Here is a 21,092-nt window from a genome sequence, read left to right on the forward strand (position 1 = left end):
CGGGGGGCTCTGGGGGCAGGGCAGGGGGCAGCTGGGCTTGGGGGGGCTCTGGGCGTAGGGCAGGGGGCAGCTGGGCTTGGGGGGCTCTGGGCGTAGGGCAGGGGGCAGCTGGGCTTGGGGGGCTCTGGGCGTAGGGCAGGGGGCAGCTGGGCTTGGGGGGCTCTGGGCGTAGGGCAGGGGGCAGCTGGGCTTGGGGGGCTCTGGGCGTAGGGCAGGGGGCAGCTGGGCTTGGGGGGCTCTGGGCGTAGGGCAGGGGGCAGCTGGGCTTGGGGGGCTCTGGGCGTAGGGCAGGGGGCAGCTGGGCTTGGGGGGCTCTGGGGGTAGGGCAGGGGCAGCTGGGCTTGGGGGGGCTCTGAGGGTAGGGTGGGGGTTGGTGGGGTATCTGAGAACGAGGCTGCCGAGGCTGAGTGGAGTCTCTTTACATTACCAGGCAGGGCGGATGTAGGGGGGTTGGAGGACATGATAGGGTGCATGTGAAGACAGTTGTGGGAGTGGCATCTGGAGGCAGGAGGAGCATATCATATGAGGACAAGGTAGCTGAGTCTGAGTGGGGTCTTGGGTGTAAGTAGGGGGGCAGGTGCAGAAGGTCTTTAGCAATGTTTGGGGCACGGTGTCTGCTCCTGGCTCTTCGCCGTTGTTCCTCTGCTCCTTGTCCCAAGCACACGCAGGCTGCAAGACTGAGGGTCTGCGAGGCGCTAGAGGCCCAGGAGTTGGCTGGTGATATTAAAGTCCAGGTGGGTGGGGGTTTTATGTTGTTAATTCACTTAGTCATTTCTGTGGAGTTCTTATTACTACTCCTCTAATTCAGCCCTTTCTGAAGATCATCATCTTGCAGAGGCTTCTCCAGAGTAGCTGGATGGGCTCTGCAGTTGCCTACTTTCTTTGAACTGAAGATGTAAATTCCAGCTGGAGGAGACATACCCATGCTAGTTCTGATCGCACTAGTGTACTAAAAATAGTGGTGGGGCAATGCGGGGAGGGGCTTTGAGTGATGCCCCAATAAGACCGTACTCACATTCTGCCTTTGCCCTATATGGAACAGGAGCTCCCTACACTTAGCCTGCTCCACAAATTGAACACCACATCTACACTTACAAGACCTTGAACCCTAGACACACAATACCATCAAACACTCTACTTTTGCTTCCCCTTAATTAAACTTCCATGCCACTCCTATCTCCTCTGCACTGCTGATGATCTCTGGGCTCTTCTAATGACGCAGCCTATACATCACAGCGATGAAATGAGGTATGCTAGATCTCCCAAAGTTCATATGCATTTTTTTCCTTTGATCACACATACAGGCCTCAGAAAGAGGAGCTCACGCACACCCCCAGAGCACCACAGTCTCCCAGATCACGTTGTATCACAATTACAGCTCTTCTAAGCTGCTCTATCTTATTCCTTCGCCACAGTACAGCCACACCTCATGCACTGAATGCAGCTGGAGTGCATGAAGATAATTCTTAGCGACTATTGCCAGCTCCAGGGGGACAGAATCAAGGTTTCATGGGCATTTACCTTAACTCTGTATTTCCTTGTTTTCACACATGTGAGTTTTGCTGAACTGGACATTCTGGAAGGGTGCATGTTATCACCAGGCAACTTTAACTCTGCGCTAATAAAAGTTTTGTCAGTTTTTTTATTTTAAATTTAAGTCCAGCTAGAAAACTTTTTTAATTTGAAAACCACCCAAAACAGTGAAATATTTCTGTTAATTCTGCATTTGTAGAGTGCCTAGCACAATAGGTTCTAGTCCATGACTAAGTGCTATGATAATACAAATAATTAATAGTAATATTAATTGGTTTTGATTTTTTCCCCTTAAACAAAGCCTACATTCTGGACTTAATCTCCTTGACATTGGCCTCTTTATTAAGGCAGTACATATGCACGGTAGCTATGAACAAATAGCCAGTTAGGAAACAGATTTCAGTTTCAAGCTTCCCGCAGATAGTTGTACATAGCAGTGAAAAAGAACAATATGTGCGAATTACCATGACACTGCCCTTTAAAGGAATGGTGTTCTGATTGTCTCTGTTGTTGCAATAAGGAGTGTTTACAAGAGACATAATTAATAATGATATAGCATTTATGGAATGCTTTTCATCTTCAAAGTCTGTCACTGACTTTAATCTTCCCAGCTCCGTGGAGATTCAGATGGATCCCTGTTATGCTGAGGCGAAATGTTGGTGCCTCTGCCTCAGGATCTACTCCTACTTGCTTTGAAGTCTATAGTAAAGCTACCACTGATTTCACTGGAATCAGGATTGGGTCCTAAGGGAATCTTTCCATTGACTCCAATGGGAGTTGGATCAGGCTCAAAATGACTTGCTCGGTGTCAGTTGGGTCCTGCATATAACTAGATTGAGTTCAAACCAGGCAATCACCAACTTTTATTTTCTTCCTCCTCCAGGGCTGGGTTCGTTCTGTCCGGTCCCAGAAAGAGGTTTTGTTCCTGCACATAAATGATGGCAGTTCTTTGGAAAGCCTCCAGGTTGTAGCCGACCCAACCTTGGAACATAGGTTTGCAGATTTTACATATTTAAAGAAATTTCTGTGCAGATTCTTGTTTGGAAAGGGTTGATGACATGGTTGTAGGGCTCAGCTCCACGCTATCTTAGACTAAGGGCATCGATTCCCAGGCCTGGTGTCTCACCTCCTGTGGCAGCAGGGATGTGAGTGCTGCAGGGGCAGTACATTCAGCAGTTGCTGAGAGTGTTGCATTTGGTGTCGTTCAATAGCTGTCAGTTAAGGAGCTGGGTTAGCTGGTTCTGAAGGGAGTAGGAAGTAGGGGGCACTTTCACACTGAAATTTTGTCTTCACTGAAGTCAGTGACAAAATTCCTATTGACTCATTGGGGCCAGGTTTCATAGTGCTTTTTCCATGGGTTGGCTTCCCCCGGTGGCTTATTCTTCCTGTGTAAGTCAGGCTGTACCTTATCAGAAGCTAGGGTTGCCATGTTAGTCTTTCCTCAACTGGCTCCTTAGTCTTTTCCTGCCTTTTGCGCCAGATGCAGTCAGTGTTTCTAGCTGAGGCACCACTTTTGCAGGCTCAGCGCAAGAGAGAGCACAGAGGGGGTGGAAACCTTGAGGCCTTTCCTTATGAACAGACATTGGGGCTCATCTTGGATCAGTCATGGAGAGCTTGCTTCTAATTAAAAATAAACATTTAGGCTTAATTAATTTTCAGCTCCAGAAGACGATCCTGTGCAAATTTATTTCTTGCAAGATGGACAGCTTGGTGGTTTATGCATCAACTAATTTAAAATCTCCAGACTCTTGGAAGCCTGGGTTCACACATACACACCCCCACCCACCCACCAGATGCTTTCCATGGGGATATATTGAGTGCCATGTGAATAAAATATAACAATCAAATTGTAACAAGCTGCCTGTTTGTGATGATAGATACTGTAAGCATAGGGCTTGATCTAAATTAACCCAAAGAAGTCAACATGAGTCCCTGAAATTCAATGGGCTTTATGTCAGGGCCATAGTGATACATTGTTGTTAATGTTGTTTTTTCCAGAGATCTGACTTTTGGAAGCGCCGTGGAAGTGCAAGGGAAACTGGTAAAAAGTCTTCATAGGATGCAAAATGTGGAATTGAAAGCTGAAAATATTCGTGTGGTAGGACCCTGTGATACTCTGGTATGTTATTGCACTTAACAGTCAAGCTCACAGGATACCTTTTGGAACATGACTAATTTCAAAATATTCCCGTTTCTGACAGTGCACATTTCAAACTGTATTTCCTGCTATTTTTTCTGAAGTCATCTCTATTTTTAATGTTTTTAAAGCATCTTCTACTCTCCCATTGATGTGGACAAGGGCCTTTTCATTAAGGGAGAAACTGACTAGTAGACTGAGCATAGGGAGGAAACTGTGAAACTAACTTGATACTAAGGACTGGATTTGCTAAAGAATTGTGGGCCAGATTTCCCAACTGCTCAGCACGCACAATTGGAATCAGATCTCCAAAAGTTCTCTGTTGCCACCGTGAAACTTACAGCAAGATGTCAGAAAGTGATTGGCACCCACCGTGCTGGGTTCTTCTGAAAATCTAGCCACTTACTTTGGCACTGAGACCTGTTGAAATTCTAATTCTATATAAGTGCTTATATGGACACTATTGCTGTGGTATCTGAGCATTTTCCAAAAGTGATCAACATTTGTCCCTTGTGGTTCATTCTCTTTCTGGTTGTCTTTGTAAAATCCACAAAGTACTCTGGAAAAAACTATTATTTTGCTTCTGACCTGTATCACTTATTGAACTTTAATAGGCAGTGATGATATTTCATGGATATCAGTAAAATTATTCTAGTTGCAGGTTCTGAAGGTTGTTTTTTTCCTGTCCTTTCTTTAGACGTTCCCTTTTAAACCAAGAGAGAGGCAACCTCTGGAATACAGCCGGCAGTTCCCTCACTTACGATGCAGGACCAACACATTGAGCTCCCTCCTGAGGGTACGCAGTGAAGCTACTGCAGCGATCCACTCATTTTTCAAGGTGCTCTGCTTCTTCGCTTGATCTTGTTACTGTGTTTTCACATATACAAATGATGGTGCCACATAACACTCCCGCCTTCCCATTGCGGTTATGTAATGGGTGACAGTGGGAGACATGGAATCAGGTCTCTGAGGTTCTATTCCTAGTTCTGGCACTGACTTAGGACCGGCATGCACTGGGAACTTACATCAGTATAGCTGCATCTCTCAGTGGTGTGAAAAATCCACTCCCCTGTGTGACGTACTTATGCTAATCTAATCCCTACACCTCCCAGCTGCAGTGTAGACATACCTTTAGTATCCCAGATTCTGTGTTTTGTGGGCAGAGGGCAGAAGTGTTACCACTATTCTTCCCCTTTCTCCCCCACATACTTTGACCCCTGAGGTCATGAAAATCATTTCAGGTCAAATGAAATGTTTTGATTTTGAGAATTTTCAAGTTTTTTTAAATAAAAAACATTTTTATTTTAAATCTCCAGGCTCTGTTACAGGGGTAGGCAACCTGTGGCATGCGTGCCGAAGGTGGCACGCAAGCTGATTTTCAGTGGCACTCACACTGTGCGGGTCCTGGCCACCAGTCCGGGGGGCTCTGCATTTTAATTTAAATGAAGCTTCTTAAATATTTTAAAAACCTTATTTACTTTGCTCTAGGATCCATACAATGTGTTTCCATGGAGCCAACGAGAGGGATCCGGGAAGGGATTCTCTGCCTCCCCCCCAGTGCATTTTGTTTTGTTTATCTCCTTCCTCTCAAGCAGGGTTGGCCCAAGCTGGAGATGGGAGACTGGAGGGGGAGGGCCAGGGCTCTGAGGGGGTACCGAACGTTCTCTCAGGTGCTTGGCTGGCTGGTTCTTGCTCACATGCTCAGTGTCTAACTCATCACCATATGTGGATCAGGAAGGAATCTTCCCCGGCACAGATTGGCAATGATCCGGGGGGGAGGAAGGGGAGGTTTTGCCTTCCTTTCCAAGATGTGGGTCACTTGCCAGGATTATCTGGATATATCTCACTTAATCCTTTCCTTCCCATTGCGGGTGCCTCAGGCACTTGTGGACCTTGATCCCTCCTGTTCTCTGCCTGCGGCACATTATAGTCTAGTCTCCTGTAGGCTGTAATACTTTGGTCTCTTTCAGTTGTTGGGTTAGTGTGCACGTGGCCTGTGGTCTATGTGAGAATCTGGTTATCCCTTCTGGCTTTAAACTCTATGACTCGAGTTAAAACTACATGCCAAGCACTCTACCTCCAAAACTAGACTTGTGGATTATTAGGCAGTTTACTGTCATAAAAGGATGAGTCAGACCTCTTTGTAATTTGAAGTTATAGTTCCAGAGAGCCTTGGTATTTCAAATCTGAAACTTAGACTAAGCCAAGCTTAACCTTCTCAAGAGAGAACTGTGCAATATCGTATGGATTTTAGGATTGCTTTAAGATAGAAATATCGTGCCAGTTAAAGCTACTGTTAATTTCTGTACTGTACCAGCTCCTTATAGGTAAGACTAAGTTTGTGTCACAGATATCTTTAGTAAATGTCAGGGACAAGTCACGGGCAGTAAACAAAAATTCACCGAAGCCTGTGACCTGTCCCTGACTTTTACTAAAAATATCCCTGACAAAATGGGGAGGCGGGTTCAGCACCCACTCTTGCTGGTACTGTCAGGTCCCCTGTTGCTGTGGGGAATGGGAGCTCTGGGGTCCCCCTGCCCGTGGGGGCTGGGCTGCTATGGAATCCCCTTGGCTCCCCGAGGCAGCTGGTAGCTCAGGGTGGTCCCCTGCCACAGCTGGGAGCTGCAGGGACCTCCAGCCACCCGCAACTTTGTGGGCGGTCCCCCTGTTGCAGCTGGGAAGCTGCAGGGTCCCCCCACTAGAGTAGGCCTGGGAACTGCAGGGTGAGGGTGGCTGGCTGGGAGCTCCTGCCCCAGGCAGAAAATGTCACAGAGGTCAAAGGAATTCACGGATTCCGTGACTTCCATGACCTCCGTGACATATTCGTAGCCTTACTTATAGGTAAAAAGACCAGGTAGGTGAGGTTATATCTTTGATTGGATTGACTTCTGTTGGTCGGTACAAGTTTTTAAGCTATACAGAGCTCTTCTTCCACCAGCAAAAGTTGGTCCAATAAAATATTACCTCGCCTACCTTGTCTCTCATATCCTGGGACCAACAGGGCTACATCATCACTTCATTATGAAAAGTCAGTACTAGTGTTTGCCCACTAGATGGCAATACCCACAGTTGTTTGACTTCTGATGGTTGCAAAGACAGAGATGGATGTTGATGAACATCTTACCCTGAAGGAGGTTTTAAAGAGCAATAGGAAAATGCTGTTAGAATTACCAATAAGCATGAAATTCTGATAAAGTGGGTATATCTTACTGCCACTAAAGCAAATACTTCATCTGTAGTTATTTTCAATATTGTGATATTTTTCATGTGGAGTTCTTCTGCTTAACGTCATATATATTTTGAATTTAGATGCTTAATGATACTTGAATGGATTTTTGAAGGGACAATGAATGCAAGGTCAAAGTTGGCCACAGACTAAGATGTTTGTAAAAATAAGCTTTCGCAAATGCTAAGACCAACAAGAACATGTCTTATTTATTTTATTTCATTGTGATCCAGTGGAAATGACTTTTAAAAAAAAAAAAGAAAAAGAATCCAATTCTTCCCATGTAGTACTTGCAATCCAACATTGCAGCACTGTGCATAAGAACTGGAAAACGAAACTAACTGGTCTGTTTTCATCGTGCAAAACTAAAAAGAGCACAAAGCTAAAATGTAAACAGTAGGTCTTTAACTATATCATGCAGTAGTCCAAGCCTCTTTTCATTTTTTAAAAATGCTGTTATCCCAAGGACTTTTTCACACAGTGCCTGATTAATGCTAGAATTTTTGCTTTGGATGTCTAAGGTTAGAAACCTACCTTTAACTTTACCCTTGGGTAGTTCAATACTTGTGAGATGTGAATACCCCTCCTAGCCTTAAGGACCCTATGCTCCTAGATACAGTGGGTATATCTACACTGCAGTTAGACACCCACATCTGGCATGCTTGGGGGGAGGGATTGCTCAGTGGTTTGAGCATTGGCCTGCTAAACGCAGGGTTGTGTGTTCAATCCTTGAGGGGGCCACTTAGGGATCTGGGGCAAAAATCAGTACTTGGTCCTGCTAGTGAAGGCAGGGGGCTGGACTTGATGACCTTTCGAGGTCCCTTCCAGTTCTATGAGATAGGATATCTCCATATTAATGTACAAGCTGACTTGGGTTCATGGGGCTCGGGCTGTGGGGCTTTTTAATGGGGCTGTGGTGTAAATGTCCAGGCTAAGGCTGCGATGGGGGGGTGTCCCAGAGCTCAGACTGCTGCCTGAGCTGGAATGTTTGCACCTTAATTAAACAGCCCCACAGTCCGAGTCCCACAAGCCCAAATCAGCTGGCATGGGCCAGCCACAGGTGTCTAATTGCAGTGTAGACACACCCAGTGAAGAATATGCAGCATGAATATCTCCTCTGAGCTCTGAACTCCCCTGCTGCTGTGGGTTCATGGCAGAGCCACTAATGTTACCGTAATATTTGTTGTGGTTTGATAATGGAAACTGGGCTAAGTCTCTTAAGGAGGGGGACTGTGGTTCTGGGCACCCCTGTGATGAGCCTACTTCTCAGGCACTTCCTAAGCCAAGGAGGAAGTCTGCTAATGTAAAATGCACTCTACTGCCAGCTTAATGGTGGTAGCTGCCATAAAGTACATTGGACTTTAGAAACTCTACTCCCTACCTGTTACTTTAAATGTCTTCCCGTAAAATGTATTGTACACCAGCCCTGAACTTTACAAATTCACGTGCCCCTTCCTTCCCCAAATTCTTTGGTTCAGATAGCCCCAATTCGCTGACATTTAGGGTAGGCGGCAAATCCCATTTATTTTCCCAGGCTTTTGTGCGGGAGGAGGGATGTGCTGAGGGATGGGATTTATGGCTGGAGGGGTGGGTATTCTGCTCCCTGTTTCAGGGAGGTTGCTGTGTTTGTTTGTGTTTATATTTTGAAAGGCCCCTAGAGCCCTGCATAGGTGCACTCATGGGGTTTTGCATACATAAATAATGTGGAGCTGACATTTATTTATATTATTTTTGTGTCAAGAGACCCAACCATGGCTGGGCTGCGTTGTGCTAGGAGCTGTACAGGAAGCGTGGTCCCTTCTGCTTACAGTCTAAATGTGCTCTTTCCATAGTCTCATTTGCCTGAGAGGCCTTTATTTCTCTCTCAGGCTTTCAGATGTAAATACTTGTTTCCTACAGAGATTTTGGCACTGTGGACTAGTAAGTAATGGAGCACTCTATTCGCATGATAGAATTGTTGTGGTTATAGAGCCCTCTGCAGGATTATTTCTATAATGCGAACACGTGAAGAATCTGGCACTAAAGTTGCACGCTCCAGAAATCCAACTAGTGTTTAGCACATGCCAGGATATCTCTCACATAACGTAGAAGCTATTCTAAAAGGTTACACATGTTGTCTTTGGTCCTGGCCTGATAGATGAATCCTGACTTGCGCATGTTGGAATCTTCCTTGGAGTTGACACGTAATATCCTTGGACTGGCAACTTTCAATGTTCTCTCTTGTTTCAGGATAATGGCTACGTGCACGTTCATACCCCTATAATTACGTCAAACGACTGCGAAGGTGCGGGGGAGCTCTTTCATGTGAGGGTAAGTTGTACTTACAAAACAACTTTGTAATTACTGGGTGTTAAAGGGACAATCAGTTTTGTATATCCTATTTTTTTATGTATTTCTCTGAGATTTATTTTTGTAACCTACAACTGTTCCTTGTGATACTTAGTGATGATTCTAACTGAAATAGATTAAACAGCTGTTTTAATCCCTTTCACTTTTATTCTGCACTTTCCCCAGCATTTTATGTATTGATCAATTTCTCTATCCTGAGTTGTGTGAAAAAACTTAGAGAAATGGGGAGAGGGGGTCAAACATCTTAATAACCAGGAAAATGTGGTTGTAAAATAAAAATATGGGAGGAGACCTCTGGGTCAGACACAGTTGAACTTCTGTGAAACTAACTAGACTTCATGTTAATCGGCTCCTGCTATAAACCACAAAATGACTCCTATTTTTTCCCCACCAGCTTCTTATTTCTTGCTGCCTCTCTCATTTCTTTTTGTCCCTTCCTAAAAGCTGCCCATGCTGTAATTATTGGCCTTTTCTTCAGTGTTGCAAAATAAAGTTCAGTGTTTTAAATTGACATTCTGTTGACTTCAGCACTTGTAGAAATCATTCTCATCCCCCATCAAAAACTCCCGTGTGCATTTCAGAGCAACCCTAACTAAATTGCAGCATTCCCTAAATTTTCAGTAACACCCCCCGCCCCCATGCACACACAATTGTGTGCACGCCCATGAGCCCCTTTGCCTTTCACAAAAGAAAATATATTCTTTGGCCACAAAATGATTGCATCTACTTACACTTACTGGCCACAGCTTTGCTGGTGAATCATCTCTAAGCAAAAAATCATTGAGGTAGCATGTCACTGCAGCAGTGTCATGTCTACAGCTCCTTGTATCTCCTTAATCTGCTGGTCAGAAACCTCCAGTACTGGTTCTTCAGGATTGAAAAACCTGCTCTGCCCCACTGACAACACCCCACAGACCAGTGCACAGCAACATGTGTACCCCAGCTTTCTACTTACTCTTGATAGTACAGCCCAGCTAATCTGCTCCTGGCTAATTGAAATACCTTAGTGCTACCACAGTGTGCTCCTGGCTGTTACATGCCAATTAAGATGTGGAAACAAGTGATGCTTGACAGTAAACACGTTATACAATTTTCAGTCCTACAGCATATCTCTGTTTAGTCTTCTGCATGAACTATATCTACCTGTTAAAGGGTTCTGCTCACTGCAAGTGTACCTCCTTGTGGTTGGGTCTGGGAATTATCTCTTGCCCTGTCTGGTGCTCCTTTCCTTCGCTTGCTTGCACTGTGTCCTCTGCTGCCCCTCCTCTCCCCCCCGGGACTCAGGGTACATCTACACTACAGCGGGGAGTCGATTTAAGATACGCAAATTCAGCTACGTGAATAGCGTAGCTGAATTCGACGTATCGCAGCCGACTTACCCCGTTGTGAGGATGGCGGCAAAATCGACTTCTGCGGCTTTCTGTCGGCGGCGCTTACTACCACCTCCGCTGGTGGAGTAAGAGCGTCGATTCGGGGATCGATTGTCGCGTCCTGACGGGATGTGATAAATCGATCCCCGAGAGGTCGATTTCTACCCGCCGATTCAGGCGGGTAGTATAGACCTAGCCTCAGGGTGCTTCCTTTTCATGACTCAGCACTCGACTCCTCCAGCCAGGTCACTATATAATCATCCCCTACTAGGGTAACCGAATCCCACTGGACTAGCTTGCCGGACTCTGCCTCAGATGGTCTTTGGTTCCAAGTCTCTACTTTCCTGGTGGCTGGTAGGGGAACCCAGGTCCTCCCTCTACACTGGGTTGCAGCCCAGGGACCCTGTAACCAGCAGCCATGGTCTGCACATTGCCATTCCTTCCTGCTGTTTCCTTGGCTTCTTCTGACCCCACATTCTCAGGCGTTCTTCCCCACGACTTCTCTGGGTTGACCCTTTATTCAGCAGCTAGGATTCCAGGGGTTATTGTCCCCCCTGGGTTTCCAGCTCATCACCTCGCTGCTCCCAGAGAGTGACTGCACACGCCCTCACTGCAGCCCTCTTCTGCATTCAACTTCCTAGCTTTATGCTGACCAGCCTACTCCCGGGCTTCATGATCAGTTAAGCCAGGCTCTCCCTCCAGGTGCACACAGATAACATAATTGGCCTCTCAGTCCCACATTAGCCCCTTCAGGGCCTGTGTGGGGTACACACCCCATCACACCACCCCTAAGCTTTACAGAATTAAATTATGTAGGACTGCAGTGTGAATGCCTTAAGTCACAAAAGCCCTGGTGCAAATATTGATTGGGGTGGGGATGGTTAGCTGTGATCTAGCAGATGGGGCATGGGAAACTCCTGAAAACTGGATTTGAGTTCACTGAGGCCATGGGCACATCATTGAAACTTGTACCTTGGTTTCCCCATCTGTAAAGCACTGTGGGATGTGTGGTTGAAAGGTGCGGTGTGAGTGCCAAGTATTATCCTATGAAATAGTGTATATGGAAGCATGGTGCTACAAATGTGGGGCTCCAAAGCTCTGATCACCACTGGAGAGGGGGAAGCTTCCCCTCATTCTTTGCTTTTTGCACTGGCTCCCCATTGAACAGAGGATCCCAGCTCAAGATCTCTGTCCTGATTTTTTTCAAAGCCTTACATGGAATCGGTCCTAGCTACCAGAGGTACCACCTGTCTCTCCACCCAGCACCTTCTGTTTGGTCAGCTGTTTCGTTGCTCAATGTGTTTAAAGTGAAACACAGAATCCAACCTTTCACCCAGACTTTCCCACCACTCTGCCTCAGATGCACACTCCCACTCGTCTGTGTTCAATAATAACTTCGTAAACAAACCGTGTGCCTGCCTCTTGCTGTGGGAGGGAGCAAGATTTCTAGGGTATGTCTATCCTACGGACCTTACAGCGGCAGAACTGTACTGCTGCCGCTGCACTGCTGTAAGGTCTCTTGGGTAGCCGGTCTGTGCCAGCAGGAGAGAGCTCTGCTACTGGCATAATTAAGACACCCTCTGAGCGGCTGTAGCTATGTCAGCAGGAGACGCTCTCCCACCGACATAGCGCTGTCCACACCAGCGCTTTTGTCGGTGACATTTATGTCGGTCAGGGGTGTGAGTTTTTTTCACACTCCTGACGGACAAAAATTTTGCTGACAAAAGTGCTAACGTAGACAAAGTCTAAATCTTGGCTACTGCCCAGATACCATGATGATGGGCTCCTATATAAGAGCATAGACAGAGGAGCCATTTGCAGAATATAAACTTCCATTAAAAGAAAGTTAGTAGCCTTTGATTTGGAAGTTTGTTCCACATGTGACTGGGATATAAACCAATGTAAAGTTGCTTCCTGACCCTTCCATCACCTCTAGTGCATCTGCTGTTTTTCATAGTCTTCAAGCAGTAGGCAAGTAAAACTGACTAGATTCTGCTCAGTTTCTCTGCTGTTGCTTAGATCCCTTAGGCAACACTTAAACTGACAAAAATCATATCCTTTAGCTCTCCTGTTCCTGGGAAAAGGTAGGAGGTACTGGAGCTGTGACCCCTGGACTCTACTGGAGGGTGCTTTTACCTCCCAATTCACCATCTTTCATATCTATTTTCCTCTAACTGGGAGGCTTAATCCTCCAACTAATGATGTCTGGTAGCTGACCAGGGTCGTGTGTTCCCTCAGAGATGGTAGGGAGAAAGATTTTTAGAGAGATGGAACAATAACTTCCTGCTTTAGAAAGAAGATCTGAGGAATTTGAAGGCATATAGTCCTCGGGTTTTTAGACCTTTTTAATCCCGTTGGATTTGGATTTGTTTACATGTTTAGTCTGGAAAAGAGAAGACTGAGAGGGGACATAAGTTTTCAAGTACATAAAAGGTTGTTAAAAGGAGGAGAGAGAAAAATTCTTGTTCTTAACCTCTGAGGATAGGACAAGAAGCAATGGCCTTAAATTTCCGCCTGGGATGTTTAGGTTGGACATTAGGAACTTCCTGACTGTCAGGGTGGTTAAGCACTGGAATAAATTGCTTAGGGAGGTTGTGGAATCTTCATCATTGGAGATTTTTAAGAGCAGGTTAAACACCTGTCAGGGATGGTCTATATAATACTTAGTCCTGCCATGAGTGCAGGGGACTGAACTAGATGATCTCTTGAGTTCCCTTCCAGGCCTACGATTCTATGTGCAGCTTCCTTATTGTTTTGTTTGGATTTGTGTACACTGATTAGTCTGTACATAATTTTGGTTGGGATTTTCTCATACTTGTGCTGCGTGTATGGATCCTTTTCTGTCTTGTTTGGCAAATTCTTTATGTAAGGAATTCATAAAAATTGGAAGACAAAAACGAAAGGAGGTGGGAAGCTGAGAAGATACAGAGAAGTTGTACGTGTCATGAACTGCAGAGAAGCCCCCTCAACTCAATTATTATGCAGTTTACTGCAGTTGAGTAGCTGGTGGATCTAAAGACAATCGGGGCAAATTCAGGAAAACTGAGAACATAGGAGCCACAGTTTGGGTGTATGAAATTAGACCTCTGCCTGGCAAGCTGTCCCATTTAGCCAGACTCTAACCCTTGTGCTTAGCTCCATTTATATTAATGTGACTACACACGGTCACTGGGGTCCCTCTGGGTGGGTCAGTTGGCAGGTTCCAAGACCTTAGATTGTAAACTCTCCAGGGTAGGGATCACATTGTATCCTATGTGTTCATGCCAGGCCTAGTACAGCTGGGCCTGGTTCCTGACTGGAGCACTGTTTAGGCGCTATTACAATAGCAATAATTTAATAATACTGATTGATTTAAATGTCAGTTCAACCCCATTTATCCAAATGACTCAGAGGGATGTATCTGAAATTTGGCATTGCAGAAAAGCAAAACTATAATGTCATGGGACACTAGTGAGCTTGGGATAATTCACATCTCACATGATTGGGATAATTTGGGAGTTTACCTGGACCAATTACGGTAGCACAGTTTTTAAAGTAATTATGTCAGGCAACCTCCACCCACAATTAGTGTATATTGCTACATTTTCTTCCTGCATCCAAATCATCTTTAGCTAATTATGAACCACATAAACTCTCCAAGTACCGGTCATCTCAACAACTTGGCCAGAGATTATGTGCTGTCAGTGTGTATTGTCCTGTCAGGAAGTAGCCACCACATAACCGCTTCCCCATTCTCCTAGCAATATGAGGATGTCCTTATTTAACATGGGATGGGATGAAACCTGTAATAAATATGCCTCTGTAACTCTAGATCTAGACATTAACTCCTTACCTTTCCTTCAGTACATCCAAAACAAACCCTATTGACACTACAGGGGAACATAGTCACAATTTTCCTCAAGAGGTTAACCTCAGCAAAAGTAGCTTAATGTAGATGCAGTGAGTGTCTGCCAAATGTTTCCCTTCCAGCCAATAGCAGAGCTGTAACACAGTCTGGTTGGGAACAGATTCCAGAGGTGAGGCTCTTTGGTTATCATAGACTTGTAGGACTGGAAGGGACCTCAAGAAGTCATGTAGTCCAGTCCCCTGCTCTCATGACAAGACTAAGTATTGTCTAGACCATTGTCTCACCTGCTCTTAAAAATCTCCAATGACGGAGATTCCACAACATCCCTAGGCAATGTATTCTAGTGGTTAACCACCCTGACAGGTAGGAAGTTTTTCCTAATGTCCAACATAAACCACCCTTGCTGCAATTTAAGCCCATTGCTTCTTGTCCTATCCTCAGAGGTTAAGGAGAACAATTTTTCTCCCTCGTCCTTGTAACAACCTTTTATGGTTGCCTCATGCGGGGATGTCAGAGGGTTTTCAGCAAAAGTTGGAGTGAGTTGGAGCTCATGCTAAGCTAATATTGGTCTGTTCCATTCCTGACGACCAAAATTTCTGCTTGATCCACAAGCTGGTAGTCTGTACCTAACCTCTCTATACCTATACATCTAATCAGTACCTTAGAGAGATTACCTCACCCAAGCCAATGAACAAATGGGATACTGTTATGCAGTAGGCTACAACTCGGTCAGTTAGGCCTTGCCTCACGGGCTCTGTTAGTTTTTTAAATAGCCCTGACTCTCAGCTTTCACTATAGGGATGTGTCTTCACTGCAGAGTTAAACTGGGTGACTGGCACCTGGGCCTGCGTCTCTGGGTTAGCCTAGCTGAGGTCTGAGCATTCCCACAGCAAAGCCCTACCCCGTTACTGTGTCCACACCATTTCTGCACTCGCTCATGTCTGCCTAGGGGCATATCTCGTAGTTCTCTGTGTTTGAAACAGCCTAGGATTCTTTTCCAGTGAATTGCAGGAGAACTTATCTGTCCTTTGGTGAGGAATTGCAGGATGGCATTGGAGGACTCATCACTCCAGTGATTTGGACTGCAGCCTCCCTGCAAAGTTGCAAGCTTCCCACCCTAATTAAAGTGGATCTGGGATGCTGACCCACAAACCCAGCTGGGTAAATGAGCCCAGACTTAAAGCACCTCCAAAGCCAGGTGAGAGGGTTTTCTGTGTGGATAGTTGTGGGGTTTGAGCTAGAGCCAGGGTTAGCTGTGCAGTGAAGACATACCCTAAAAGGTGATAGATGAGCAATTTAGGCAGGGATTAAAATTCTGCCTCTTGTCAAGCTTTAATAGCATCTCATTTCCGGACTGGAGGAATGACTCCTGTGGTCCTTTCGATTCTTTTTCTCTGTCCTCTTGGATCCTTAGAATTATAAGGAGAGCATTGTGGAATCAAGTGTTTTATTGTTCCTAAAGCAAATAGCCTCGAGTCAGAGTAATATATCCATAGGTCTCAGGGTAAATCAAAATAGATTTTCTTTTAATTTAAATCAGATTTTTTAATTTAAATGAAATACGTTTTTGTTTTTTTAAATATTTGAAATTGACAACCTATGTTATGGCCTAAATTATTATAATCTGTTAAAATGATTTAGATAAAATTAAAAAATACATGTTTACTGCCAAATTTTAATTAAATTCAGACCACTGAACTGGTAAAAGGCACTGGCTAAGAACCTGGAGCCAGAGTTTGTTGAGGTTTTAAATGAGTTTTTGACAATAGTATCCTCCTCTGCGGGTGCAGAGAAAATGTCTTCATTTCAATTTATTCAGTTCACTCCATTCAATGGCCTGTTCATTCAAAATTAAGAAACTGATTGAGAGTTGGAAAAGCAGAAAAGTTTTTTTCCTCTTCCAATTTATGAATAAAAATTAGGTGTGAGGATGAGATCTAATAGTTCTAAAATCTTGAAGGACACAGTGACCAGTAACAATCCGTTCAATTCGCTAACTACAGATAATACTTCCTTTGTTTAATAAATCATTTAGTTTTAAATGCAAAACGTGTTTTGTTACAAATTTTCTGTTAAACTTTTTTCTTATGTATCCACATTTGATCCATCCATGTAGAACTTGGCACAAATCACAAGTAAAAAAATTAATCTAGTAAATAAAAAATGCATTACTCAGCATTTGTAATACTATAAATGTAGGTTAAGTTACGTAATTGCTTAGGTAAATATGTATAATTATAGTGTGTCTTCATGGTTAGCTAAAAAAAAAAAACCCATTATATTTAGCGTAAAGTCTATATTTAGTTGCAAATCAACATGTTGTAATGGTTACCGATGAATGAGACTCAACTTTTCTTTGGAAAATAACTAAAAAGTACAAATGCAAACCAAAATTAAAATTGATGATTGGAATTAATGTTTCTTACTAGTTGATTTATGTCATGATTAAAATCAGTTATTTAAATCAGTCCATCCTGCCAGCATTACTGTGACCATAGAAGAGTGCTTCTGTTGGTGTAGCTCAGGGGTTCTCAAACTGGGGGTCAGGACCCCTCAGGGGGTCGCGAGGTTATTACATGGGGGGGTTGCGAGCTGTCAGCCTCCACCCCAAACCCCACTTTGCCTCCAGCATTTATAATGGCGTTAAATGTTTATAAATTTAAAAACCCTTTTTTAAGGTGGGGGGTCACACTCAGAGGCTTGCTGTGTGAAAGGGGTCACCAGTACAAAAGTTTGAGAACCATTGGCGTAGCTAATGTCCTTTAGGGAGGTGTAGCTTTGCAGCCGGAACTGTCTGGGTATGCTACATCTCCAGTAGGGGGTTCATCCGGCATAGCTATACCAGCCGAGGTTCTGTAGTGCAGACAAGCCCTAAAATGGAGGTAATACCCAGCTCCTGTGGAGGGTGTGAGGGGCAGTGAATGTTTGCAAAGCTTTAGAGAGGTGAAGTGCTAAGTTATATTAATTCTACTCCTAAAATACCTCCTTGCTGAGATGCTCAGGAGGTCCAATCCTACACCTGTTGAAGAAAATGGAATTCTTTCCATTGACCTCGGTGGAAGGTGGATTGGGCCCAGAATGCTTCACGATAACTCCCAAAGCTTTACAGAAATACTAAAGGGATCAAAGAACTTTTTCAAAATGTGAGCAAAGAACCAAACAGAAATGGGCACAGTGCTAAAGAGAGAGTGGAGAGAAATAAACAGCTTTTGGGTTGGGGGGGGGGAAGCAAACCGTTTTTAGAGGTTTAAGTGATTAAAGATTGGAGATGATGGGTGCTGAATCACTCCTCCCAACAGCCAAGCAACTGTGTCAAGACAAGTCTCTCAAGAGGGGGTTGTGGATGTAGCCAGCACCTACACGGGAAGGACTTGAAGAAACACCATTCAGCTGGAATTGTCAGTAGAATACAGCCTGTCAGTTGCTAGCCGCATGCAGTCATGTCTTGGAAGTTTTGTTCCTTTCTAAGATGGTTGTATGTATTTAAACCCTCCAAAACTATGGTTTTGGCCTCTGTAGTCTGCCCCCATACTCTTCTCCCTTCAATCTGCTGCTATTGCTGCATCTTCCCCACTTCCCTCCCTTAATTGTGGCTAAATTTGTGGAGAAAGGAAAGTGACATGAAATAGTTATAAATAAACCAAATCACAGTCCCTGGAGGTGCAGAGATGACTGTATCCTATTTGTGGAGAGGGAAGAGCACTCTGAGATTTCATCTCTGGCTTTCTGAGGCTCTCCTCCAGTTACTACTTGGTGTATATATCTCATATCCTACTGAAAAGGATTATATATAAGGCCCCCCTTGAATTGCAGGATGACTGTGGAAAAAAAAAAAATGTGGCTGAGACAAGACATGGAAAATTGCAGAAAAGTAATAATGGATCTTATTATTTGCGGTAATAAAGTCCATTATTACTTTTCTGTGATTTTTTCGCTGTTGGCCAGCTGGGGCTGAGAGCAGGAGCCCGGGGCTGACAGTGGCAGGTCTCCGACTGTCAGCCCCATGCTCAGCAGGATTCCTGCTGTCAGAATTGCGGTGAAAGTCTAATATTGTAGTATTCACATTTTCTGCAATATCCCAAGTTAAGTTGGGCCTTAGTTGGGCTTTTCTCTGTACTTACCCTTAGGTATCATAAAAGAGCAAGGGACATAATTGAATTGAAGTTTTTGTTCTGTTATGAAAATTGATAACTTATGGGTGACCTACAGCATTCACCTGTTTGCATTCTTGTACTCTACCCATCGCCAAGGTATTTGTGCGCCGGTTTGGGGGAGAGGTTTTTAAAAGAAAGCAGTGTTTTTTTTTTATATTTTGTATCTGAGCGTAAAATAGTTGGTTTGCGTGAAGAAAATATCACTGGCCCGATTTTGCAGGAACGGCAACCCTCTAGAAATGAGGTGCAGATCCTCAATGGTGTGAATTATCATAGCTCTGTTGATTTCAGTGGAGCATAACGAAGCACGGCCTATATGGAGGTAAACTGTCCTCTGATCTAAGAAGGTAGGTAGCTGACCGTGTGTCTTAGGCCTGGTCTACGCTGGGGGGCGGGTAGGGGGGGATTAATCTAAGATACGCTACTTCAGCTATGAGACTAGTGTAGCTGAAGTTGACGTATCTTAGATCGACTTAGAATCACTTACTTCGCGTCCTCGCGGCGCAAGATCGACGGCCACCGCTCCCCCGTCAACTCCGCTTCCACCTCTCGCCGTGGTGGAGTTCCAGAGTCGACAGCAGAGTGATTGGGCATCGATTTATCGCGTCTACACTAGACGCGATAAATCGATCCCCGATAGATCGATCACTACCCGCCGATCCGGCAGGTAGTGTAGACATACCCTTAGAGGTGAACGGCAGAGTTTAAAGAAAAAAAAATAATCAAAACAGGTTCCAAGCTAGTAAGAAAAATGACAACTTTAAGAAGCTCAAAGTCTCTAGAACCCTGAATGAGCTCAACCTAGCAACGCGCCATGAGGTCCTTCTATTTTACAAGCTGGGAAATGAGGCAGTAACAGATCATGTGACAGGTCCTTGGCAAAGCTGGGAATAGATGCGGGGCCTAAATTTTGAGAGCTGGATATCTTAGGCATCTGAACCCACATCCTACACCCAGATAAGTGGTCTGACTTTTGTTTTCAGAAATGTGCCTCCAGAGCACCATTTGAAGGCACTGGGAACTGTGGTTGCTCAGGTCCTTTGAAAAGCAGGCCATTTATTTAGGTGCCCGTGTTTTAACACCCAGGTATCCTGTCTTCCTCCTCTTTGCACATTCCTGCAGACCATGCTGTCTCCCCTGAGTTCAGAATCTGTTCCTCTTGCACTTAGCTGTCCGGTTCTGATAGGGTGACCAGACAGCAAGTGTGAAAAATCGGGACAGGGATTGTGGGATAACAGGAGCCTATATAAGAAAAAGACCCAAAAATCAGGATTGTCCCTATAAAATTGGGACATCCGGTCACCCTAGGTTCTGAGTTCAGGTTTTTGTATTTCCTTTGTCAGAGTTTATAAGTGTCCCTTTTTAAAAAAAGGAAAGGAAAACTCAGGTGTTGGCAAGTATGATGTGACGGAGGAACACTTCTGAATATTTTATTTTAAAATCAATCTATTTGTAATATGTCAGCTCATTTAGTAAGGTTTTTCATACAGTTCCACATGGCATTCTCATAAGCAAACTAGGGAAATATGGCTAGATGAAATTACGATCAGGTGGGTGCACAACTCGTTGAAAAACCATACTCAGAGTAGTTATCAGTGGTTCTCTGTCAAGCTGGGAGGACATATTAAGTGGGGCCCTGCAGGGTCTCTCCTGGGTCTGGTACTGTTCAGTATTTTCATTAATTACTTGGGTCATGGAGTAGAGAGTACACTTACAAAATTTGCAGGTGATACCAAGCTGGAAGGGGTTGCAAACACTCTGGAAGACAGCATTAAAATTCAAAATGATCTTGATAAATTGGAGAATTTGGTGTGAATTCCATAAAATGAAATTCAGTAACGGCAAGTGCAAAGTACTATGCTTAAAGGAAAAATCAAATGCAAAAATTCGAAATGGGGAATAACTGGCTTGGCAGCATTACTGCAGAAAAGAATGTGGGGGTTATAGTGGATCACAGATAGAACACGAGTCAACAATGGGATGCTGTTGCAAAAAGAGCAAATGGGGTGTTTTAAGAGGAGTGTCATATGTAAGACCCAAGAGGTAATTGTCCTGCTCTACTTGGCACTGGTGAGGCCTCTGCTGGAGTATTGTAAAAAAGATGTGGACAAATTGGGCAGTCAGAGGAAAGCAACAAAAATAAGAGAATTAATAAATATGACCTATGTATAAAGGGGGAAAGAAATGGAAATGTTTTTAGAGAAGAGAAGGCGGTGAGGGGACATAAGTCTTCAAATACACCTCTACCCCAATATAACGCGACCCGATACAACACGAATTCGGATATAACGCAGTGAAGCAGCGGGGGCAGAGCTGCATGCTCTGGCAGATCAAAGCAAGTTCAATATAACGCGGTTTCACCTATAACGCGGTAAGATTTTTTGGCTCCCGAGGACGGCATTATATCGGGGTAGAGGTGTATGTATAAACTTTTTTATAAAGAGGATAGCGATCAATGGTTTACCATGTCCCTCGA

The 21,092-nt window shown here is 44.4% G+C and overlaps 1 protein-coding gene across 2 annotated transcripts in view; it reads left to right on the plus strand.

Moving 5' to 3' along the window:
• Positions 1-372: 372 nt before the first annotated feature.
• Positions 373-21,092, plus strand: part of NARS2 (asparaginyl-tRNA synthetase 2, mitochondrial) — a 76,265-nt gene continuing 55,545 nt past the window's right edge. Inside the window, exons 1-5 of one of the 2 annotated variants that reach the window (XM_034759081.1) lie at positions 373-734; positions 2,417-2,526; positions 3,532-3,652; positions 4,368-4,508; positions 9,126-9,206. In XM_034759081.1, coding sequence (XP_034614972.1) covers positions 597-734; positions 2,417-2,526; positions 3,532-3,652; positions 4,368-4,508; positions 9,126-9,206 — 591 coding nt within the window. In that variant the 5' untranslated portion in view covers positions 373-596. Of the gene's footprint in view, positions 735-1,225; positions 1,249-2,416; positions 2,527-3,531; positions 3,653-4,367; positions 4,509-9,125; positions 9,207-21,092 lie in introns of those variants that run through there. The other variant, XM_034759083.1, reaches the window with a different exon arrangement.

The sequence above is a fragment of the Trachemys scripta genome, chromosome 1, assembly GCF_013100865.1.
Source record: "Trachemys scripta elegans isolate TJP31775 chromosome 1, CAS_Tse_1.0, whole genome shotgun sequence".
NCBI classification, from domain to species: Eukaryota; Metazoa; Chordata; order Testudines; family Emydidae; genus Trachemys; species Trachemys scripta.